At 42.8% G+C, this 26,207-nt stretch overlaps 1 protein-coding gene across 2 annotated transcripts; it reads right to left on the bottom strand.

The window, feature by feature from the left end:
* Positions 1-863: 863 nt before the first annotated feature.
* Positions 864-25,561, bottom strand: tubgcp6 (tubulin, gamma complex associated protein 6). Of its 2 annotated transcripts, XM_035642714.2 has the most exons (25): positions 25,241-25,554; positions 24,106-24,923; positions 23,787-23,950; positions 23,190-23,403; positions 22,229-22,387; positions 21,367-21,488; positions 21,148-21,211; positions 20,937-21,046; positions 20,654-20,745; positions 18,738-18,877; positions 16,024-16,173; positions 15,374-15,455; positions 14,640-14,728; positions 14,212-14,327; positions 13,099-13,237; positions 12,908-12,994; positions 10,688-12,806; positions 10,062-10,208; positions 8,316-8,484; positions 7,235-7,376; positions 5,349-5,543; positions 4,639-4,771; positions 3,548-3,761; positions 1,847-2,040; positions 864-1,445 (listed from the first exon to the last, which is right to left on the bottom strand). In XM_035642714.2, exons 2-25 carry the CDS (start codon positions 24,901-24,903, stop codon positions 1,354-1,356), a joined length of 5,931 nt encoding a protein of 1,976 aa, XP_035498607.2. In that variant the 5' UTR covers positions 24,904-24,923; positions 25,241-25,554; the 3' UTR covers positions 864-1,353. The 2 variants fall into 2 exon arrangements, with proteins under 2 accessions (XP_035498607.2, XP_035498609.2); XM_035642716.2 differs by lacking the exons at positions 864-1,445; positions 1,847-2,040; positions 3,548-3,761; positions 4,639-4,771; positions 5,349-5,543 and adding an exon at positions 5,550-5,823 and having other exon boundaries at positions 25,241-25,561.
* Positions 25,562-26,207: the final 646 nt, after the last annotated feature.

Here is a 26,207-nt window from a genome sequence, read left to right as displayed (position 1 = left end):
AATATATCAATACTAATATGAGCAAAAATCACATGGGGAAGTTACTGGTCTGGTAAATTTATCTTCCGGATCCCAGAGGAGTTTGGAGTTTTTCAAACCATTTGAGCTGTAACGCTCATCATCGCAATGGGCCCATGGTGCTCTGAGTAAATGTGATACAGACGAGGTGAAAGCCACAAACTTGACGTTGACCGTGAAAGTCACATTGTGTTGAACAGCACCTAAATTATGGCTACTAGATGTAACGGATGAGTATCTGATTACCACTGGAACAGTTTGCCTGTCAAGAGCACTAATGGGTCTGACCACACCATCTTTTATCTAGATGTTCTCTACAAAGCAGTAAAGTTTTGACAAAATCTTACCACAGATTGACAGATAAACACAAAGTGCCCAGTAGGAAGGACGGACAGACAGACACGCACACACTCTTACTCACTGTAAAACACGCGGCCTCACCTTGTAGCGTAGCTTAGATTTTTCAATAACCCAAATTAAATTACAGCACATGCTCAGAGAATCATCCTACAGAAATCTTGTTTGTTTGTTTTCCTCCAGTCTGATGGTTTAGCACAAGCTGGAGCTTGTGTTGTCCCTTTGACTGGTGTTTGAGGTGGTGAACCCTCTGGATGTGGCCCGGTGCTGCACAGTCTTCATGCAGTTTGTCTTTGTAAGTTATGCAGAAAAAAATCTGGGAGTCATTATGGAAAAAATAGCAAAGAATACATGTTCTCCTCGACCTCTGTCTTTTTGTAAATAGTATTAGTTGATAGATCCACTGCCTATGAGGCCACGCACTTCATATTGTCATAGTTTTCCAAATGGAATTCTTTCCTTTACATCACAAAAGAACTTAAAAGATCAACGGCAAAGAATAGAGCATTTATTAAACAAAGCATTTGCCTTCACTATTTACATATACTTGCATACATACAAATGTTTCTTTTTTAACGCAACTTAAATCTGCACAGCTGGAGACGCACCTGAGCACGGGAGGCATTACGGTTCATTACAGGCGTTACCTTCGTCGCAATTACAAAACTTTGGCAGCATACAAATTTTAGAAGCAGTCTAATTAATCAAGCAGCGGGCCTGGAGTTCACATCATGCACGGCGATGTGAGGTGATTACATAATGTGCTCTCAATGTCAAACCCTTCCTCAACACACACCATCCAGGTGGGTTTTAATGTATCCTGCAGACGGATGATGGCCAGAATAACTCCATTCATCACATACGTCAGATTATCTGTATTGACGTGCATTGGATAGGTATTTAACAGAAATCAAATTTAGGTGAAATTGTGACATTAAGCTCATGTGAAACTTATTCACACACACACCAGCACAGAGATCAGGAGTCTTTGTAGTAGTTGTTGAAGTTGATGCGAAGGAGGAAATCCTCCAGATGGGGCTGGTAGCCTCGGTTAACCAGCTTGGTCACCACTGAGGGAAGAAAAGAGACGGTGGTTGAATCAGTTTTTCCTCACATACAAAAAAATGATATCGCAAACGAGAACAAAAGGTGACTTATCAAAAAAAACAGAACAGAGAGGAAGGGCTTTAATGTACACGGTTCAAACAACGAAAGCCATTGTTTAAAACATTACAAAAATAAAACTACACAATCTACTTCAATGTTTCTGCCTCAAGTCTGTAGGAGCTCCTCAAAGCTGCAGCTGCAGTTATTTCTAAAGTCATTAATGTCTGATTGTTATTAAAGCTGCTCAATTAAAATATATCTGACGAAACCGCTTCCCACTAGAACTTAAGTGGGCGAATGCAAATAAAACACGTGACTAAATAGCCATTAAACCAGATGTGAAACAGTTTTTCGGCGTCCTCACCTTTGAAAAGGAAGTGCGAGTAATACTTGAAGGTGTTGTATGACTGCTGCATGGCGACGAAGCTGGGGTGCACCGCCTCGCCGTGCTGGCTGTCCCAGGCCTGCGCGATCAGCTGCGCCCGGAACTTGAGGATCAGGCTGAAGATGCTGTGGATGATGTTCATGACCGGAGCCGCTTTCTCCGTCAGCAAACCCCTGGTGAAGCGAAGAGAGAGCGAGAGAGAGTCGAGGGCTTTGAAATGACTCTTCAGGCGTCCTGACATTACACACAGAAGGGTGTGATCGTGACAACGTCTCCTTAATGAGATTGAATCGTTCATCGGGTTCAAAAGTTTCCCACCGAGATCCCACTGGAATTCTGATCGACTTGTTAAGATGAGGCGGAATCAATTCAATGTGAAATGGCGGGTGCACATCGTGCCTCTTCGACTTGCTGTTCACGTGCAGAGCCTGAAGAAACCGTTTCACTCTCCTGCGTTGTTCACCTTAAAACTCCTGCTGATTTAAATTTGCTTCCTGATGTAAAACCAGGTATAGATTCAGCGATACGGTTTATTCCAGTTCTGATTCAATAGCATCTGCCAATGCTGGTACTAAAGCTTTTTTTCATGATAATTATTATCATGATTATCACTGGTGGTATTATGAGTTTACATGAGGCTGTAGAAAACCACACAACACCTTTTATCAGAAGGGGAGAAAAGAATCCATAGAAAAATGCATTAGATTTAAATCTCTAAGCAGTTGACCAACTGCTAGAAAGTGGATTGCTATACACGAGTTCAAAAGTACAAGAGAATGGAGGGAGATAGCTGTTTGAATCATAATTCATTATTTCACTCATTTGTGCAACAGCATGTCGGCTATGGGCTTAAAATATTACATTAATACATATTTATAATTCATCACAAACATCAGTTTTATGTGAGTATCAGCTACCAATACCGATATTGGACTGGATTGTCTTGTTAACAACACTTCTTCACAAAACCCTGTGAAGACATTTGACTCCCTCTGCATGCGGAGGGTCTGGGTCTGCAATTATTGATAACTATCTTGATTTATCGATTAGTCAAGAGCTGTGGCTAGTAGATGTTTTCTTTTAGTTAACTCATGGTTTAATCAACTTAGCCAACTTTAAGGTAAAAATGTCATTTTGTGACCATGTTCAGATTTGGTTGATGGAAAACAAAACAATTAACTTGATGACAACACCAGAGGTTTTTGATGGTCATGTGTCACAACGTTCATTCAACAGATCGTCATACACTAACATGAGATGTTTGATGTGTTACTGCAAAATCCCATAAAAGTAACACAATTCTAGGGAAATACAATTTAAAAAGGGGCCAAATACATGAGTCATGAGTGTGGTGCGACTCCCCGAAGTGAACGGCCCAAGCTTTGTGATGAGTTTTGTTGTACAGAATACAGCGTGTACTTTTAAATGCTGTTTGTACATACAGTCTGTTCTCTCACATGGGGTACACAGGCTAAAAGCTGATAATTTGAAAATACATGCATGTGCAATTATTTAAAATGCTCAACAGTTTAAAATGCATCGACTTCAAGGGGAGACAAGGACACTCAGTCCTGTTCCAAATTGTCTTCTTGTTGAATGCAATAAATCACGTGTGCCCAGCGATGACAGCAAGCATTGTACTGCAATGAATACTGTAACCTGCGCAGTCCCGAACCTAACCTGAAGATGGCTCTGTTGAGGTAGTCGGCGTGTGTGCGGTGGATGGCGTCCAGGTCGCTGGCGCCGGCCAGCTTGGCGGTGAACTCGCTCCACGACACTTGCAGGATCTGGTTGGCGATGTATCCCTGGATCACCTTGACAAAGTGCTGCATCTCGTGTCTGTAGAGCTGTAGCTGATGGAACTGCACTGAGCGACCGGCACCTTTCACCAGCGCTGAGGGAGGAGGCGAACACGGGAGCGAGTCACGGTCGGTTCTCCGTGACAAACAGAAATGTGATGATTCACTGCGTTTCCCTTTCGTACCGTTGTAAATGAAATATCTCTGGGCTCTTCTTAAAAAGGGTTTGTGTTGGCATAACAGACATTTAGTACTTACTAGAGAACTCAGTCCACTTTTACATCATTTCTAAAAGCTTGCATGACTATCCATTAATTATTTTCTAACAATAACGGATTTTATCTGTTACTCTTGTTTCTTTTATCCACTAATTTATCATTAATCAAAATGTTTTGCTGACTATGATTCATTTCCTTTTCTTTTATAAACATTCATGTAGCATTTATTTTTACTTTAAGGCTAAAATCAATAAAAAATGAATAAGTAATGAAAGCGATAGTTTAGGCTATAGTTGAGATACAGTCAGACATTCGTTAATCGTGTTTTCATGCACTTTTGTTTCCTAGTGTGGTCATGTTAGTTCTCCTTATAGATTCTGAGTTTATAGAAAAAGAATCGACCACATTTGCCCCATATGATCAGAAATGTTAATGCTATAATCGGTGAGGTTTACATCCTTCTAAACCTGTAAATACTTGAAATGTTTTTACACACGAGGACACATATTTATTGAGTTTGTACACAGCGTTTTGCTGATCAATATTATGTAACCCACTGAAGTGCACCGTTTTACAACTGTCCCACTGGTGTGAGAGTTGCCTCGTATAAATAAAACAAAGGAATTGCTAAATCCCCCTCTATGAATATTTCATAAACAGTTGAGGCCCCGAAAGAACCAATCGGAACTCGTCCTTCTCAGGAGGTATGGCGGAGTCTGAGCCGAGCCTGGATCGACTGCTCCCATCGCCTCACCTGTTCTCTTGAGGTGGAACCACACGTCGCGGAGGCTCCACACCATGTGTTTGAGCTGCAGCAGGAACGAGAACAGGCGGTTGTACTTGTTCATGCAGCTGTCCGTGATGATGATGTTCAGCGGCCAGTCCACCTGGGAGATGACGGGACGGAAAGAAAGAAAAACAAAATAGTTTGTGAAGGTGTGAGAGCGATTGAGTGTGAGTTGGGAAGGGGGGAGGGGGACACAGGTAAAGGGAGAGTGACGGAGGAGGCGATGGAGAGGTGTGAAAGTAGAGATGTTGTTATAGGAGGTGAGAGGATTGGTGAGATGTGGGTAGAAGTGAAGAGGAATGGGGGGGGGCAAACATATGGGGCGAGAAAGAGTGACGCAAAACACATGAGAGAAAGATGGGAGAGAGGAGGGAGAGATTCAGGAGGGTAAGAGAACAGTCATGAGAGAGAGAGGGCAGGGGTTCGAACACAGGGAGGGACAAGGACAATGTGTGCAGCATTAGTCACTTTGCATGTCATCCAACAGACCCAGCGCCGATCAATCTATTGGGTTCAACTGTTTTAAGAGCGCGATAAGCTAATTCTCCATTTCCAGAGCAGTTTGTCAAAAGATGACAGCTTGTCACGTTCAAGATGGCGCTCTTGAAGCACAAACACACACTCTCAGACACACACACACACACACACTCTTACTCACTGTAAAACACACGGCTCACCTTGTAGCGTAGCTCGAGACAGTTGAGAGAGTCGGGGGCATGTGGGTGAAAGGTCTCGGGGAAGAAGCGCAGGGCGAAGGTGAAGTTGCCGGCCAAGGGCGTGTCCCCGTGTAAGCTGTACTGCAGGGCCTTGCTGAGGATGGAGTTCAGGACCAAGGGGGTCAGCAGCTCACCGGGAGTCTGCCCACTGCCCAGCTGGTTGGGAAGGAGACGCGTCAGATAAAAACACAAAGTCAAACAAGGATAACAGCCCGTACCTCTGCACACCTGTAGTTTCAAAATGTGCGATCGGCACATTCAACTTGGCAAGTAATCATTTGAAAACAAACACAGCAGGCCGCTGATTGCAAATGATTACTTCCCTTTCCGACTGATGGCGTGCCAATCAGTGAAATCGGCTGCTGTGGTCTTTGGCTGCAACAAAAGCTGTCTCTGTTTTCTCTGGGCCTCTCGAGACAGATGTACATGAATGTTTCTGCAGAGCGGCAACAAGGTGGGAGCAAAAGCTGCGATTGTTACTTCAAGCCAGGAAGCTTGGCAGGTGACGTACCTAGTCGAGAAATCTGGCAGCGACGCATCACATGACGCAAAAGAAAAAAAACAGAAGTCGTACATAAAAGAAAAGGGGCGATGCCCTGCACACTGTATACAAGGCAATGCCAACTGCTTTTGTATCGTCATAATAACATCTCATTACATTGTTTATTCCATGTGATGATGAATTCTCGGTTTGTCAAAATAAGTCGCAGAGTGTGTCTCTACCCTCATTAGTTGCATAAGTTAACGCAGCACTACACTGTTTGACACCATTTTCTGACTTCATAGTTTTGTCCACACATGCGCGAGAGACACAAAAATACAATAACTATGAACACGTCTGAGCATCGATAAGGATTAAACCTGCACTACTTGAGTTTTTGGCCATTTGTGTAAAATTCATATGGTTAATGTCATGCTCATCTGGCAGATACCGATCAACATTAGCATTAATTTGGAGTCTGTTTACATCCATCCAACAATAGTATATACACTCCTCAATCTCATTTTGGCTCCGTTTTGGCTACAGTGTGTAATATTTAGAAGAACTTGTTCACAGAAATTGAATATATTGGTCCATAACTACGTGTTCATACATGTATAATCACCTGCAAGAAAGAAATGTTTTTTCTTTGACTTGGACGGGTTAAATATAGTTACATGACGTGGACCCAACCTATGTTTAAGTCTCCATTGCTACGTCGCGTTGAATACGGTTGTTGCACAATACGTTGCATTCTCGTTGGATTTCCAGCTCTGCCGAAAACCGGAAATTAAATCAACGGTGGGCCACCATAAAGTGTCCCATGTCGGTCGCTCAGTTGGTTGCGGTTTGCAACTTTACCACCAGATGCCGCCAGAAAATTACACACTGGGGCTTAAACACTATACTATGTTCACCAACTAGTTCAGATATTTCCTTTAACCCCCTTCCCCTGCTCATGTGAAATGTGCTGCACTCAGATAAACTGTTGGTTTTTAGAGCTTTGCAGGTGGCAAAGCGAAGACGATGAAGTGAAATGCTTCTTGTTGCTGGGGAGAACTGCAGAGTTGGGGGTGATAACTCTGTGGTTTGTAAGTGACACCTCTCAGACATTATTATTTATCATTAACAAGAATATACTGATTAAACGGCTCTAAAAATGGCCATCCTTTTCTTAAGCTAGTATAGCTAGTTCTTAAGCTTGTGGTTGCAGTATAACCACAATGCTCCTGGACTCTAGAAAAAGGTATTACAGTTTGTAAATATTCTCCAGGTGTTGTATTCAAAGACATAATTTCTTGTCCTCTCCTAGAATGCGATAAACTTAAGAAAAATACCACGTCACCTCATTCCGAAAGAACCTCACCTTTTCAAAGAGCAGGTCACTGAGGGACTGCGCGAACTCGCCGTCCTCCATCAGCAGGAAGTGACGCAGCGCTTCAAAGTGTCTTTCCACTCCCAGCTCCACAAAGAAGTAGTCCACCACCGCTTTGTTCACCAAAGACACACTGGAGAAGGAAGGTGGAGGAGAAAATGACCAAGATTAGAAATGAAAATGATGCTGACTCACAAAATTTGATACAGGTTGTGGGAATGATAGCCATCAGATCCGTAGGAAGCTCAGGGAATATTCTTATTCTACTTTAAGCATGACCTCCTCCATCCCATTACTTTAAATTATTCCTTCGCAATTTACATTTCTATAAGAGGATGGGTTTACGGAATGTTCATTTTTCACTGACCAGTCAGCGGGAAAGAGATAAAAAATAGAGTTGGGGCATAGGATAAAATGGTTTTAACAACAATTTAGAGTTATGAATTCCAATGCTAAATATACAGTATACAATATAGTACAATATAGTGTGAAGAAAGGGATGAGAAGGCTTCTTTTTTTTTTACACAAACACACACACACACACACACGGGCACACACACTCACACTAAACTGCATAGTGTGCAGAAACATTATGGGTAAGGAGGACTGACAAGCTTATCTGGACTTCTGATGGAATTTCAAACAGAACAAGGATCCTGCAATGATGGGATGTAATAAGAATTTAAATTATTTCCACACTGCACAATATGCACTTAGCTACAGTTTAAGTTAAATTCTGTGTCAAATCGATGACGCTGGGGAGGTGAGGGCCATGTTTAAATCTGCCGTCAAGCCGGCAGCGGAGGTAGTCACAGAGCCAAATTGGTGTCTGTGTAAAAGCGCGATGACGCTGTTGTATTTCAAATCGTGCCTCTAATTCCAGAATGTCGGCATGCCGTCCGAAAAAGCAGTGTGGTTTCTTCTGTCTGTCGCAGTGTAAGCTGGCACAATGGAGGGGTCTTCTGAGGGGCAATGTAGCGGGGTCTCTGTTTCAAATTGCTCAACACTTACAAATACAATGTGTTTAAACCAGCTCTCTCCTCCTGCTGCTTTCTGTCAGACAGACACTCACTGTGTGATGAGCGGTGCGGTGACAGAGTGTTTTATCAGAACTGGCAGGGACACCATCTCGCTGAGTTGGACCGCGGTGGTGTCTGTAGCTCTGCGGAGTGTGGGGTCCATCGGAAGGCCCCAGGGGCCCCGAGTCACCTGCTTCAGCAGCTGACACTCGGGAGACGAGGCTGTGTGAGAGGGAGATGACAGGTATGTTGCTGAATACATATCACTTTCACGACTGTGGAAAACTCTGCTGGTTTATAATCCCACAAAGAAAATATGGTCTCGCGTAGCCGAACGAAAAAGAAGACTTGAAATGAGTAAGTCATTTATTTTTCCAGAATAGATGGTGGATTTTAGAAACATTTATTAAATGATTACAGATACAGAGCTAAAACTATTAATCTGTAAACACTGTAACTCATTTATTGATAATTTAATTTATTTTAAGTGAAAATGCCAAAAAATGTAATTTCCTCAAATGCTGATATTTGTTGTTTTCTGTAACATTGAACTCAATATTTCCAGGTCAGAAATACTGAATTAAAAAAATAGACACAACCAATTAATTTATCATGAAAATAGCCATTAGTTACAACCATAAAACTAAGAACTTAAAATGAGCTTAGATTTGAATCAAGATTGATCTGACACCATCAAGACAAATACGATACAAAAGTATTTACCAGGAGGTGATTTCACTGAACAGCATTAGATACACAAGTTGTTACAGTTATTTTTGTCTTGACTTTTTTATATTTATAGCAAAACTCCCTAAATAATTAGGGCTTCGACTTTGATCAGCGATGTGGAAGATGTATTTGGCTAAGTAGATTCTGATTGATTTCACAGAGACCTTGGAAACAGACATGAATAATAGCAGCATGACTGAACTACAAACAGACAGAATATTACTTCAGCGAAGCATGATGCATTCTAACATGAGCCAGACTTAATACCTTTATGAAATATCACTGCTTTTTATGCAACGCCTGTACCTGCTGATGAAGTGAATATTTAACAGCCTCTAGAAAAGCATCACTCCCGGGCATGTAAAAAAAATGCTTCTTTTTTTTTTACATTTACACAAAGTACGCTCCTGCGCTGTTGAGATGAATCATTTTTAATTCTCTGCAATATGACCTGATATTTTGTATTTCAGAAGATGTAATTTCTCACTAAGTTATTTCTGCCTGACCACATAAATATTTTCAATTACTTTAATAAGATCAGGGCACCATATTATTTTTCATACCAGACGTAAACTAACAGACATTTACTGTATATTGCCGTGTTGCTTAGGCGTTCAGTGCTCCGCATCTAATTTAGTTTTATCTGAATTATTATTTTCTATTTCATGCTTTATTTTTAAGTCTTTCATTAAATAATGCAGACAGGATGAGCAAGATGACATTTTTTGAAGAGGGAAAATTATTTAATTGTATTCTTTTTATCAATAATAACTCATAAAACATAATAGAATACAGCAGGAAAATCTCCATAAGATCCATGGCAAGCGAGTAGGCGCTCTACCCAGGTGCCCCTCTTGCCTGAATGTTCCTGCTGTTATGAACACATCAGACTCGGACAATCTCCTGCTGCGTTCCTCATATGTGAATGGCAAATTACAGAAAATGTCCGGACCCAACTGTCCAGCATCATGGCTGTAAACTATAAGTTGTCCTTTATGGGCACTACAGTTCTCGGGTTGTTTACCCACGTACACTATTAAGTTTGAGCCAGTCATATGATTTAAACTCACCCATTAGGTTGTAGCAGTCTTCATAGAGGTCCACCTCGTACTGAGCAGACAAAGCCAAGAGGTATTCCTGCTCAGACTGTTCTCCAGGCGACAGACCGAAGCCAGCAGCCCAGGACCCCAGGCCCTCGACCAGCTGCTCACCAGGACCTAAAGAGAGCGAGAGACATAGACAGTGACGTCGTATTTGTTAGGGACTAAAGTCTCCTAAGTCTTGAAAAGGCGTTTGATTTTGGTTAGATTACAGAGCAAATATCAAAAGCTGAAACGATTTGCTGATTTATTAGTTATTGCATGGACAGAAAATTAATTGGCAACTATTTTGGTAATTAATTCAGTCATGAAGCAAAAATCACAATTTTTGGGGGGGTAAAGGTTCTTTAACGTGAGGATTTTTGCATCGTTATAAACTGTACTGGAAACAAAACACCTTTGTTCTTCTGTATCCTCTGACATTTTCTATTGAAGCCATTTAACGATTAATCAAATAATAATCAACAGATTTACTGACAATAACCATTAGGGCTAGATAAAGGTAATGGGTAATAAAGCAATATGATCTTCAGCATCACTTCAGTCAACCTTACAACTGCAGAAGGTGTTGTACATCACATAGTATTATTCAATACCTTTACCACCATCATTGTCCTCCATTTTCTGCTGATCTCCACAATCTTTGCTCTTCACCACACATCCCACTCCGAGTGAAGAATCTGAGGAGTGGCCGTAGGCGCTGCCCGGTAGTGGGGAACGTTTGGGTTCAACTCCTGAAACTGCACATCCAGTACCTAACGCTGAGTCGGAGGAGTGACCATGGGCACTGCCAGGTAGAGGGAGACGTTTGGGTTCAACTCCTGTAACTGCACATCCAGTACCTAACGCTGAGTCGGAGGAGTGACCATGGGCACTGCCAGGTAGAGGGAGACGTTTGGGTTCAACTCCTGAAACTGCACATCCAGTACCTAACGCTGAGTCGGAGGAGTGACCATGGGCACTGCCAGGTAGAGGGAGACGTTTGGGTTCAACTCCTGTAACTGCACATCCAGTACCTAACGCTGAGTCGGAGGAGTGGCCATGGGCACTGCCAGGTAGAGGGAGACGTTTGGGTTCAACTCCTGTAACTGCACATCCAGTACCTAACGCTGAGTCGGAGGAGTGGCCATGGGCACTGCCAGGTAGAGGGAGACGTTTGGGTTCAACCCCTGAAACTGCACATCCAGTACCTAACGCTGAGTCAGAGGAGTGACCATAAGAGCTTCCAGGCAGAGGGGACACGGTCGGCTCAACGCCAGACACCACACAGCCGGACTGAAGCGCGCAGTCTGAGGCGTGCCCATGCTTACTGCCTAGAGGTCTTGCTTCAGATATGTTGGAAACAAATTCACCCACTTTAATATTGGCATCAGAAGAGTGACCGTGGATACTCGGAGTAGGAAGTGGTGCAACAACGTCTGAAACATTTTCCCCAACTTTGATGTGAGCATCTGAACTGTGACCATGGACATTAGGCGAGGGCAGTGGGGCGACTACGGTTGAAATAAGGCCCCCGACTTTGAGGTGGGCATCTGAGGCATGGCCGTGGATGTTCGGAGTAGGAAGAGGAGCGATAAATTCTGAGACATTTTCCCCAACTTTTATGTGAGCATCAGAAGACTGGCCGTGAACACTGGGGGAGGGCAGAGGAGCACCGACTTCTGAAACGTGTTGTCTAATCTCGATGTGGGAATCTGTGGCATGACCATGGATGTGAGGAGACAAAAGAGGAGCAGTCACCTCTGACGCAAACTGTCCAACCTTTATGTGAGCATCAGATGAGTGTCCGTGGACACTGGCTGATGGTTGAGGGGCAACAACATCAGAAACCAGCTCTCCAACCTTTAGGTGTGCACTGGAGACATGACCCTGAATGTTTGGCAAAGTCATATTTTTATCAACATTGTCTTGAGCATCTAATCTGTTCTGAGTGTTTGCCTCAAGTGATTTCAGCCCATCACCACAGTCAGAAATATTTGTCACTACTTTGTGCTCACTTTTGTCTTGCCCTGGTGTGGTGGAGAGCGCAGTAACAACCACATCATCTTCTTTTTTAGGCTCAACAGTTTCAACTTCTTTTATGCCTACTCTCCTTTCCAAAGGGCCCATTTCAGTGTCCTGTTCTGCCACAGGGGCAACTTCTTTTTGCTTGTCGTCTGTGGTTGACCCGGTACCGTCTACTTCATGTGCGGCAGCTCGAGAAGGACGTCTGTAAACACTGGCTTTAGATGTGTTTTGGGTCTCCTCTGGGGTATACTGGCCCAGAGGAAAGCTGGATTTAGAAGCTTGACCAAAGGGACTGGTTTTGGGGACATTCTCCTGGACTTGAGATATATTCTCTCCAATGGGGATGTGAGAAAAAGAGGGGTGGTTTTGGATCAGGTCAGGCTGGACAGCAGGTCCCCAGCGAGGCCGGGGCTGAACTGGGGCCTGGGCAGCGATACCCTCAAGTGGACTAAAGGGGGCGCAGAAGTCATAGTCAACTAGTTGTGCTGTAGGGCACACTTCAGGTAGGTCAGACCCAATCTCCTGTAGGGCCGTATCCACTTGCTGACTGTCAGGATTTGGTGACTTGGGGAGAAAATCGTTGATATCGACGTCGTCAGAGATGAGGGCAGGGTCACATGAGGATGGGTCAGGTGGTGGTGATGGTATAGCGTCAGCTTCTTGGGTCTCAGCTGGCTGCTGCTCTGGCAGCTCCTGACTGGAAGATACCTGTTAAGAATAGAAAATAACTTAAGGATGCGTAAAGGATGGACTTTAGAAGTGCGTAGAAATGTGGAGAAAAATGTCCAAGAACCAAAGTGTAGTTATACCAGTGTTGGTTGTTGTGTTGAGGGAACAGGTGGCAATACTTCCACAGGAGGTCTCTCCTGGCCTAAGGGATATTTCTCTAGCATTCCCTGCAAGTCACAAGAGCTTTAGTTAAAATCACCTGACTTACCATAACCACATTATCTATTCAGTCACCTCAAAATTTTTTCTTCTGTGTGTGTGATCTTCAGACCTCGATGCGCTGTCTGTCGTGAATGAAGAACTGAGCACGGGCTTCGTCAAGTCTCATTCGCTGCACCCTCCACATGGCCCGCCTCTCTCTGTGGGCTGCTTCCTCTGAAAGGCGGCTGTACTGAGCAATCAGCTCTTTCCTACAATTTGAGAGAAGAAACACACACAAGCGACAAGTCAATAATTGAGCTCTTTTTCAGATTTATGTAAATTGAGTTTCCAATTCATGGGTTTGTTCCCCCTTTTTTACCCCAAACAACACCATTCAGCCATTGGGTGGCTTTGCTCTTGTTACCTTCATACTCAGATAAAGACTAAATATAAAAAAAATATTAGTATCCATTCAAAATCACGAAGATTATTCTCTTTAGCACAGATTATGTTCTTAAATTTTGCCAACAAAAATTGTAGGTGTTTTCTGAATACTGAATAACTTATATTAAAATCTCAGTGAATATTCTCGGGAATCAGTTCATACTTGAGCATGTGCTTTATGGGGGATTCCTGCATACTGACCTGCCATATGTCAGTGTGTGAATATGTATGACTCTGCTTTGAGCAACCTATTGTCAGCCACTTTGGTGATCTATGATCAGTTAACCAGCAGAGGTCTGTCAAACATGAAATCTAAGCACTTCCTTTACAAACGTTTCATTTTTACACCAAACATGAAATATTTACTCAGCATTTCTCAAATACACTTGGTATTTAAATGTTGAATCTTTACGAGTGTAAATAATGGTGGAGGGGCGGCAACGGGCTGGATGAAAACCTGCAGATGACAGATGTTTACTTAAACCTAAACAGAAGCTCTGAGCCTTCGTATGGAAAGTCCCACATGCATAGTAATGTAGTGTTTGCATTACAGGCTCTGATAACATTAGCTCATGGTGGTGGGGTGGGGTGGGGGTGGTGGCATCCCAGTTATCCCAACTGCATGGACATTTGGCAAAGGTCCACCCAATGAAATATCCCCAAAAGGCAGAAATGATGTCCCGTCATGCTATGTGCAAATAGCCAATATATTCAAGTATGAAATAAAATCTAAACAGAGATTAATCAGTCATCAATAAAACATTATCATCTCTGTCGGGGGCTGTAAAGGCAGTTGGACCTGGCTCTCTGCTCCAGCTGCTCCTCCAGGGCTTGTAGCCGCTTCTCTCTGTCCCTCAGCTCTCTGGCAAAGCTGAAATCGTCATCCACCTGCTTCTTCTTGGCTGAGCTTCGCCACTGGTGCCAAACACACACACACACACACACACACACACACACACACACACACACACACACACACACACACACACACACACACACACACACACACACACACACACACACACACACACACACACACACACACACACACACACACACACACACACACACACACACACAGAAAAACATAAACTCCTTTAAGCTTCTAAAACAAAGCCAAATTTGCTTTGATTTAAAAAAAAAAAGATTTAATATCTAACTGCTTTCAATATATAGAATATGAGACTCTTGTAAACGCATATACAGTTTTAAAACACATTCTCCTACCTCTTGCTCCTGCTCCAGGTGTTGTTTCAGCTCCTCAAAACGCTCCCTCTTCTTGGCCTCTTCAGCCAGACGTTGTGACACCTGGCGCCCTACACAAGGCAAGAGAGATTACAATGGACATCTTACCCCCTCCCCAAATCACCACCCCCACCACCCACCTTCTTAAACATCAAATTCAAGTTTTTTTCATTTTTCCCAAATTCAAGGGACAAAGAACCCATTAATTTAAGACAATTTCCAATAAAACTAAGAATTTATTTTCATATATCATCACTTCACAGTTGTGCTGGTGAAAGGTCTGCATGTGAATAGTCTTTTTCTGGTCTTATAAACGACTCAAAGATCTTTAGGGCTGTCGGGGGCATTTAGGGGTTCAGCGTCTTGCCTAAGGACATATCAGCAAGTAGAGCCTGGGATCGAACCCCAGACCTTTCATTTATTGGGTCTCTGGTCCAATTACTCACTCTATCTCCCAAGCCACAGCTTCCCCATGTAGACCAACTTTGCTAAACATCTTTTGATGAGGTGAGGCGTTTGCAAAGCTGTACCAACAATGACTACATTCTGTAGTACTGGAAGCTATTTGCAATTGCTCCAGTGAATGTCTTCTGATTTCCTGAGAGGAATGAATGAAGCGGAAATGGAAGCTCTCGTGGTCAAGAGTCGACAGGCAAATATGATTTATGCAACGTGTGTGTGTGTGTGTGTGTGTGTGTGTGTGTGTGTGTACTAACCTCGGATGCTTTCCAGAGTTTTGGCTTTGGACTCCCTGACCTGATTGATCAGCTCCTGGCGTGCCTGCTCTGTGCGCAGGGCCTAATAATAGACAGACAAGAAATCATCATTAACAAATACATCCACCTGCCTTGTAGCTCATCTTTCCTTCCTCACCTTTGTCAGCTTGCACAGCGAAAAGCACACACACCACACAGGGCCACACAAATCATGCATCTGAGAGCCTCACACTTCAGCTGAATCATTTTAATGACTTGCTGGTGAAATTCTCCGTGCTCGAGGGGTGATGTCACAATCATGAATCATGTTATGTAAAAAAAATTTAAAAAAGGTACTCCTATCTCTCTGTCATAAGAGACAATTCCTGTGTAATGACTTTTCTTACTGCAGTTTTCCCCTTGATTTAAAAAAAAAAATCAAATTAAAGCAGCAAGCTGAGACATCGTTGTGTCTTTATTGAGGTAATACACCATGTTGATTGCCATGTCTGCTAACATTACATGCACATTAATCAAATTCTTATATCTTTATGTACATGTGAGCAAAGGTCTTCACTAACAAAATGGAGGAGCAGCAATTTTAACATAAGCTCAGGCTTCCGAAGAAAAAAAAAGAGAAATGCATCAAAGAAATGTCAGATTGCCTGTACCTGCTCCTCCCTGCTGATGGCGCTATGCTTGGCGATCCTCTCCATGCGTCCGCGGTACACCGCACAGTCCCTCTCAATCTCCTCCACCTCCTGAAGGGAGAACGTGACAGCAATGGGAGGCACCGGCAGCTCCGACCAGCAGATGTAGTGCTGCGGACACAGATGTAACAGAAAGTCAGTAGCATGAAGGCAGGAAAGACAAAAAGTTTGTGAACATTTTGCAACTACCTGTTTTTTTGTTTGTATTAAAATTGTTCATAAGATGTGATCTGATCACAAGTAAAGACAAGCACAATGTGTTTGAGCTAATAACACACAAACATTTATAATGCTCTTGTGCAATTTAATAAGTAATCAAACTTCTTTTGATAACAGTAACCTCAAGTTACTCTTGGTTTCAGCCTTGGCTTTCACCGGTGAAGACTGCATTTATTGTTACAATGAGCCAACACGAAGACCAGAGAGCTGTCTGTGGGGAAACAAACAAGCCATTCAGAAGCTGAGAAGAGAAGGGAAATGAATCAGAGCCATTGCACAAACATTGGGCGTACAACAATTTGGAACATCCTTAAAATGAAATAAACAACTGGCACTACAGAGCGAAATAAATCTTTGACTTTTGCTTACCTAAAAATTGGGCGGTCTGATACAAAAGTTGCTATGTCCAAAGGTCTTCAACACCAGAAAATAAAAGATGAAATTCTGAAATCTTGTCTCAATTCTGAACCTTTTGATTTTAAACCAAAATGTCTTAAGTTAACAGCAAAAACAAATGGATTGGCCTTGACGTCCCAATAGTGTGAGGTGATTGAATCTCTATGGGGGTTTCAGATGTTGTGGACAAAGCCATCTTACAGGATTTGAGTGTGAATAAGTACGTATTTCGTCACAGGAACATAGGACACACTACAAAAAGATGTGACCACCAATGAGTGATTGGATATCAATTTGTATGAGAACCATTCATTTTACCAACACTCACTGGACCTCTGTGTAAGTCTGATTTTGTCAGTATGGTTTATCATTTTACAATATAAGTGAAATACCCTTGAATTATTTTTTGTATTATTCTAATTAAAACATTTTAATTGTTCACTCATCCTATTTCGTCTACATTAGTTAGGGTCTCTTTATTTAAGTGTTGTTTTATTTTGTAAATGTTCAATTTTGAAAAAGATAAATACAATATCACTACCCATATCATATTGCTATATTATCCAATAGACATCACATTAGTGACCATCTTCTCACTTCACATATTTCCATCCATAATTTCACATGTATTCATAGCCATCCAGCAGTTTCTCCAAGAATAACGCACGGCGATAATGGAAATGAGCAGACAGAGAAGCAGTGCTGTAGTTACACAATGGCAATTATGTAGGAGCATGGGCCCTGCGGTTCAGGTCAGGTAGGTCGAGGCATGAAAAACGTGCCGTAAAAGAGCAGGTGAGTCGAGTGAAGTGAGAAAATTGAACACAATTAGATTAGATAAAAACTCCCAACTTCCATTTGCAAAGTCTACTGCCACAGTGAGGGGTCCATTCCCATACATTAGAACTTGTATGCTCGTATGCTTATAACTCCAATGCTTCAGGGTTTTGTTTTGGGGTTTTTTAATCACAGGGGGACTCATAATGATACACTAATAATATATTGTGCACAATACAAATGGCATTGTCACACAGGCAATTAAAATTTGTGTTACTTATTGGAAAAACATACCTAGATCTGAAAAGAATTGTCAATTGAATAATTAGTAAATTGACAGAAAATTCTTAAGCGACTATTTTGATGACCAATTAATCATTTAAGTAAATTAGATTATCTAATTTTTAAAGAATGCCCCAAAAAATAATGATCCTGGCTATTGGCTATATGACAATTCTTCCTCGTCTTACATGATAAGAAATTAATAATTTTCTCCCCTCTCTACCCTCTACTCCTCCCCCTTTTCTCCACTCTCCACTGTTTCTAACTCCCCCTGAATCTGATTGTACTCGAGGTTTCTTCCTGTTAAAGGGGAGTTTTTTTCTTTCTTCATTGTGGCCAAGTGCTTCCTCATTATGGGAACCTTTGGGTTTCTCTCTATGAAATTGTAAGGTCTCGACCTTCCTCTGCAAAGAGCTTTGATATAATGCCTGTTGTGATTTGCCGCTATCCAAATAAATTGAATTGCACTGAAGACAATACTGCAGCAGCTAATGACGCATTTCATAATTGAGTCTTAAATCTAGATATCATTTTCTTGATTCATCTATTATTCAACCTGTCTATAACACAACATTTTGTACATTTTAAAAAGTCAGAGGTGGTGTCTTAAATTGAACAACCGTCCACAACCCAAAAATATTCAGTTTACATTGACATAAAACGCAGGAGCCCATCTGCCATGTGTCAGTATTAATTATTTGTCCCACCCCTTACAGGCAGTATGGAATTCCAAATATGTAGAATCACTGTTGTGGCAGGTGGATCATTGGTGGAGTACATGTGGATTTTGCTGATGTCAGAGCCAAACTGCATGTGCATGTGTACAATAGAATCAGTAGATGACAAAAAAAAGAAGGTAATTTTAAGGATTACCACTTCACTTGATGTGCTGCATTATTCAATACAAAGAACAGTTTTAATTCTCTTTGTACTGAATAAATATAAAATACCATTTACACCCTATTTACCTCATGTATCTATATGCCATGTGCACAACAAACCTGTGGGCAGCAGATCTTGAGGAGGTTGATGGTCTTTCCGCAGACGTACACATCATTGGCGATGTGTTTCAGGAAGATGGGAACACAATCCTCCACATCCTTTGAGATTAGAGTGTAGCCTTGGACCCAGAAGTGTTTGTCTGCAGGAATTTGAAGAGGCCCCGTTACATGCTGTTCTAGAAATTAGACCAAAGCTCTTTGCCGGCCCACTCTGCCTCCGACAACATTACAACTCTCTCACAAAATGGAACAGTAGTGGAGTAATAGCAAGCCCGCACCGGGCCTAAAACTTTTCCTTATTAGTATGACTTACGGGCCGATGGCAAAACTCTGGCTGCTTGAATTAACACTTGGAAATTGTTAGTGCTTAGCTCAGTGATCCTGGGCAAAAAGCATAAGAGAACATGAATGCACCGAGCTTCCAGAGCTCTTTACAGAAAGCCTGCGGCTTGCCAAGGAAGCTTAGCCGCTGATTGCCTCCCTGGCCGTCGGACTTCGAGCAGAACAATGACATTTGTGTGTCCTCCAAAAAGCAGGCGCGAGAAGTGCAGAGGTTCACTGCAGGAGTTGATGAGGTGTAACCGATGAGCAAATGAACCTCTTAGCCAGACAAAGCCGAGGTGATGGTCTGACCTTGAATGGGGTGTTGCGTGACACACAGTATTTGGACAGGCTATAATAATTCATATAAAACCATATTTATTGAGTCCTGTCAAAACAAAGCGATCACTTTTTTGGGTAACAGGGTTCAAATAAAATGATTCTATACTAATAAGCAATTTACTCATTTAAAGCTGCAGCTAAAAGATATTTTCATCATCAATTATTCTGCATCCCTCTAAAATATTGTTTTGTTCAATCAACAGACGATATGAGATATACGAATGTTACCAAACAAAACTTGTTTTTTTCCTAGGACAGAATGTTTATACAATACGGTTTTATTTTTGCAACTAGAGCTGCAACAAGTTTAACCATCTTAATAATTGAATAATCATTTAACTAATTATTCAAGCAAAAAATGACAAACGTTTCCAGAATAAACTGCTTATCTTGGCGTTTCATTATAGTAATTCAATTATTTTGAGTTTTGGACTGTTGTCAGACAAAACAAGACACTTATATCTATATCTATACCTATATCATCATGGGACCCCCCCCTTTTCTGCTGTATTTAGACCAAATTATGAATCTGTTAACTCAAAAAAAAGGAATCATCAGTTTAACTGAGCATAAAAAATAGTGAATAGTTGCCGCTTTAATCATAACATTCAATACGTTTTAACTTTAGCTCTTCCAAATTTATGTCTTCATATCAAGCAGTAAATATTAAAATCCATAATATCTGGTCTTCATAATGAAAAACTATTCTAGACAGGAAACAGGACGTGGCATTGAGGAGCAGTGAGACCAAGGCAACATAACCAGGCAGCTCCTGCAGAGAGCAGACGAGTCTGGATTTATCTGCCCTGTAAGCCTCATCTCCTGTCTCAACGCTTCCCTATGAACTCCGCAAGGAGTCAAGTCATTAATTGGACTAAAAATATATTCAATCAGATTAGATTTGTCAAGGACAATTACAAGAGAAGAAATGTAGGAAAAACTCATTTATGTCGTGAGATGTTTTGTTTTTACTCAGCGTGGTGTACCAACTGAACCGTATTAATTTGCGTTCGTCCCCGTGGCTTGCTGAGTGGAGATGGCTCTGGTAGCTGATTCTGTATCCCACTGATTATCATCCAATAACTTCATGACGTCCTTTATAGACACAAGGACGACTTCAACTGGGCAATAGTGTCTGTAATGAAATCTATTTTTTTCCTGCTAGACAATCTGTCGGCCAGGCTTTTCCTTTTCAGAACCTGCTGACTGTAGCCAAAGTGTTAATGCTTTGCCGTGTGTGTGTGTTGTCTCACCTCTGAAACTGAGGTAGTCTTCGTTGACCTGGATCATGAATTCTCCATGAACATCTCGGAACACGCCGTTATACACCCAGTCAGACACAAACCTAAGTGACGCACAGTGAAAACAGTCAGACACAGTCCTGACAGTCTGTTGAAAAGAGATCAATATGCTGCAAGTTCCACAAATCGGTGAAGAAAAGTCATGTCCTTGGGTTATATTAGTGGGTAAGGTCATGATTGGGTTATACATTTTGTGTGTAGGACACGTCTGTATGAGCAACAGAGACCGACTGACCTTGTGTAGGGTTCACAGCTGTTCTTTAGCAGCGACAGCAGGACCGGATAGTTCTCGTTGCTGCAGTTATTCTGCGCTTCATTGTACAGGTAGGACAGCAGTTTAACACCCTGAGGAGAGCCACATGGCACTGAGCTGACATCCCATCTGATAGGCTAAACACAGCAATGATGGATGACATATTGCAGTTAGCAGATAAAAGAGCACTCACCACGGGGAAGGTAGCCTGGCCTGCACCCAAAGGCCCGTCTTCACAGCACAGCTCTGACAGGTACCTTAGATTAAAAGAAAGCAGAGATCCTATTTGATCCGATGATATTTGCATCAAGGTCCTCGCTGTCAGGACAGCGACTGTGCGTTTGACTGGGTGAGGATCAAAAGTGTGAAAACGAACGCGAGACACCAACAAGAGAAAAGGATTTCACCTCACCTGAGCTGGCGGCCCACTTTGCGAAAGAGGAAGCTTATAGTCAACAGGCTGAGTGTGGGTGGTGTGCTGAGAACACAAGCTCTGTAGTAATGGAGATACTTCCTCAGACCACCTGTAAAAGCCTTTGAAAGAAACACTTGTGAAGAATTCAATTAGGATGTAAAACCACTGAAAAGCTCTGTTTACCTTGTGTGATAAACGCACAAGCCCTTTTTTTTATTACACATTGTGCATTTTCTTACTTGAAAGGTGATTTTTCAACATTCTTGCTGTTCATACAGGCCATGAAGTGATGCCGTCTTAATATGCTTCCAATTTAAGTGTAGGGGGGCAGTCTTCGTTCCAGTTTATAAGGTAATCAGTCTGAATTAGTCAAGTAAAGTGGAGAGTGTTCTGCTCAAAAAGAAACAGCTGAGGAAACTGGGCTTTATAAATGGTCTACATGAGACTGCTGAAAGCCCATTCAGAATATTTTTGTGAAAAGAACGAGGCCTTTTTTGTTTTAAACGTTTCCAATAAATTACATCACTTTATGGGGGATCTTTTTATGGCTAGTATTCACAGGAATGATTCCAGAGAGCAAAATCTGTTCCAGTGTGCATATGGGCAGACTTTAATGATATCAATGTACCTTCATTATTTGGGATATTGTTTATGAATTGAATAATGCATTATTTTTTAAATTTATATTAGATGTTTAATTAATTGCTTATGTGCATCTTTGGTTGCAAACAAAGAATCTTGAATTCAAGTGAACAGAGCAGAACACCAGTAGCGACTATTCCATGCAGAACACACATGGAGACAGGGAGGTGTACAATGTGCTGCCTCTGTGCCGTTAATGATGATCAGACAAACCAACCTGGAAAACTAGGCCCTTCTTTTCGGCACTCTGCAGAGAGAAGCGACTGAGCCTCAGGTAGTAGGTGCCGTATTGGGCCAGCTCCCCCAAGAGACGGGACACGCTCTCTGGAGAGGCTCCCGACACGCACACACCGGGCCTCACATCAAACTGCACACTCTGGGGACGAGATTATGTACATTTACAGACGGTGGACAAAAAAAGGCGAATAACCGTACTGGCTAATAACATCCAATAAAAATAGCCTTGCGGTGAAGACCGTCATAGTAAAGCTCATATAAATCAAATTTTTGTTGAGGCTGTCACAGAGTCGCCTCCCTGGTGATTCCCGAAGGCATGGTGGTGGTATTATATCAGACTGTATTACATAACCAGGTGTTTGTTATTTTTGTCCTTCCTATTGTTTTTTAATTAGAACTGGATATGAACTTCCTAGACAGAAACCATCTGGGAGGACAAAGACAACACAGACAGTATGACGCACCACCACAATCCACAGTCTCAAAGATCACCTTTTGGTTTAATAAACACGTCTGTGTTCATCTGAAGAAAGTTCTGACAAAATCAACTTGATGAAGGACCTATGTATCAAATTGTGTTGTGAAGGTGTTCATGGTATTGTGTCCATCTCTTGTTTTTTTTGTCACTGAGAATCTTTTATCCATTTCAGTATGGCCACTGAGTTGAGTACATGCTTGACACGATCACTTTGTACGTCTTATTTTTATTGTGACAAAGTAAAAACACTTGATTATAAATCATCTGGGTTTGTTTGATGATCACACATGCATGAAGTGTCCATTGATTCTCATTGTCTCTTTTTTAAAAGTATATGCTATCATCAGAGCTTTTATGACTTCATTCACTGTATCTCCTCTGTCTGACGGAGCCGTAGAAGAAACAAATCGTTTTTCTTTTTATTGCATATTAGAGCCTGAGAAACGATGATAATGGAATGCACCTGGTTAAGAGGGAATGTTGTGGAAGCCACTCCGATCAGGACATTGAGGAGGTCAGACACCAGTTGTGACTGAGAGTCCAGGGGCAGTGGGAGGACAGGCGAGGGCATACCAGTGCTCACCACCCTCATCTCCCCCTCCCAGAGACGATAGAGCTGGTCGAAGGCCTCCCTGCCTCGCTCCGTTAGATAGAGAGACTCGCTTTTCCCTGGTGGGCTTTTGGTAGAAACACAGGGGCGTTTGTGACAACAAGAGGAGCTCTCTGATACAACACAATGTTTTTCTGTATCTGCATGTTACATCTAAACTGCTAAACTGTTTTTTAAAATACCCGTGTTTTTGTATAGTAGCATATTTACTAGGCTTCAACAGAAAATGTATTGCCAACTTCTTTTTGATATTATGATAATTGATAAAGCATGTACTTCATCCATTTAAATCAATAATAGGTTGACCGGTGATGAAAATTGTTGCAGTCCTTTCGCAGATGACATAATTGGTTACATTAAGGTCAAATCTTCACTGGGAAGTTATTTGACATCTTTGTGATAAAGGTGCGTTTAAACTTCCTCCAGCAGCACAAGCAACATTCCACTTACCATCCAACAGACTCCCAACAGCGGCGTCTTCCAGGCTCAAAAGTGCGGACAGCTTCCCATACATCGATGTCTGGAACGGGGCTGGGCTCGGACTGAGAGTCTGGGGTCAAGTTGGAGGCTGATTGGAAGCCCTCATCCTCAGACTGATCTAAACAGGGGGGGACCTGCAGGGGCAGCCAATAAAACTGATTGTGACATCACTGCACAACACTGAGGTTCTATTTCAATCAAGCAATGGTTATCTAGCCATACGACAACAAAATATACAGATAAACTATGTGTATTGGCTTTGATACTATAGTAAGCCACAGTGTCCTACCCTGATAGCCAACCCAGTGACATCAATGTTACTGGGAATAGGAGGCAGGTCCAGTCTTATGTCGATGTCTGCAGTGCGAGTGTGCTGCATTGCTCCAAACAGAGTCATCCTGGTCTCCCTCTCAAATCTTTCTTCCGCTTCCAACTTAGTCCTCAGAGCCAGCAGCCCTGTGCCCGGCGGCGCATCCATCAACCTCTGACTTCCGTACGATCTCTCCAAAGCCCCCCATTCCTCCCCACAAATCAGCCCCCACGCCCTGGCCTCGAGCCTCTGCAGCTCCTCGCTCTGGTAGCCCCAGGGTGGAGGCCTCCGCAGCACGGCCCGCTCTCTCCTCATGTAGTCCCTGCTGAAAGACGTCGCGGTCGGAGGCGCCGAACCAGCCAGGTGCACAAGGAGCTCCAGGACTGCGTCCACTTCACTGAGGCCGGAGGAGACGTCCCCCTGCAGCCGCCCCAGCTGCTCCTCCAACCTCTCTGCTTCCTCTCTGCACCCTGCCACCCGCAGGTCAAAACTTATCATCAGGACTCTGTTCCTGGGCGGCGTACGAGCTGTGGCGCTTGGCCCCGACGAAGACGACGACCCTTTGGTGCCGTCTTGGAACAGTTTGGACAGCAGGGCACCGTAGGCGCGCCTCTTCAGAGATCTGCGGAAACCTTCTCGTGAGACTCCTCCCAGGGCTCGGCGCTTCCACGACACCCCGGACAGGCTGCTGTCGCACAGGGCACACAGCAGCTCGGTGATGCTGCTGCTGCTGCCGCCGCAGCTGGGCTTCATGGGGTGTGTCGGGCCCGGGTTCATGGTGCCACTGTGGCCTCAGCCTGTAGTAGTAGGTCAACACAATGGTGTTAGTTGGTTTGTACAAGAAGCACAGGACAAGGACACAGAGTAGTGTATGAATATCATACTTAACGTCTAGCTAGACTGTATACAGTATCAGCTCTGGGATTCCGGACGTGCTCATCATCCAGGACAACGTTTACCTCGTGTCATTAGTTTGGGTAGACGCGCTGCACCGGAGACGGCTACATGTCAATGGCAAAGCTAACTTTCAGCTACGCTAGCTAACGTCCACAATGTCGCACTGCCTCATTTAATTCGCATTTCCCTAAAAACAACGTCCCTGAATATGGTTTACCCTCTGGTGGTGGGGTGTTGTCAGTCGATTCAGCTACGACAGCTGCGGTTCTGCATCCACCCGCTCCTTCCCACACATGCTAACGTCTGTTATTAGCAGGCTGTCGCTGGAGCAATAGGTTTTCCCGTTTAGTTCATGCGCCACACATTCAGAGTCGAGGGGGCTGGAACTGTGAGCAGCTCCGGGAGTGTTTTTTATTATTATCCCGTATCTGGTTTACATGTTGCGGTGTTGTTGTCGCTAATTTGAGACTAGCTAGTCGCTTCATTCATCTCCCGTGAACAGCCGCGGAGCTACAACAAAAATTGTATCCGGCCCCATTGCATCTGATTGGACAATAGAGTATTCAGAACCTGCGGCGATTGGTTCTAAAATGTTGTAGCAACCACAGTGATTGGTCAGTCGTCTTTGTCAATCGCAGCATGGTCATCCTGTTATTTGACACCGCGCCTTGCTGCATTCAGATGATCAAGAAAAAAAAGGAAATACAAGCTTCCTACAAGTTTTTAATGTACACATTTTACTTGCGGGGGTCACATGATGGTATTCTGTACCAACATCAGTCTAAATAAGCAAACAGAGATTTTGCAGTATTTGATTATAATAAATCTTAAATAACAGAACTATTTGTTGGAATTTTAATTTATGGTTGACACTGTCACTATTGGCTTTTTTCGGGGGGAGGTATTAAATGAAATATATCACTCTCTAACTGTTGACACGTTCGCAGTGAGCAGGCAAATCGATAAAAACGACAGAATTTGCTGAACGCCGTTGCTTTCGACAGATTGTGACGTCACTCCCATGGACAGTGAATGCAGCAGCAGCAGAGTATTGAGAAACGCGGGATTTACAAATCCTGTTCATGGAGGGAGGGATGACGCCTCTCCATTCCATTTGCATTGCACTTTGCGTAAACACACACTGGTTTGATCCAAATGATAGGTTCGAGTTTTTTCAGGTTAAA

Source organism: Scophthalmus maximus, chromosome 7, assembly GCF_022379125.1.
Source record: "Scophthalmus maximus strain ysfricsl-2021 chromosome 7, ASM2237912v1, whole genome shotgun sequence".
NCBI lineage: Eukaryota > Metazoa > Chordata > Actinopteri > Pleuronectiformes > Scophthalmidae > Scophthalmus > Scophthalmus maximus.
The sequence above is the reverse complement of the archived record's forward strand: the minus strand, read 5'-3'. Positions and strand labels throughout refer to the sequence as shown.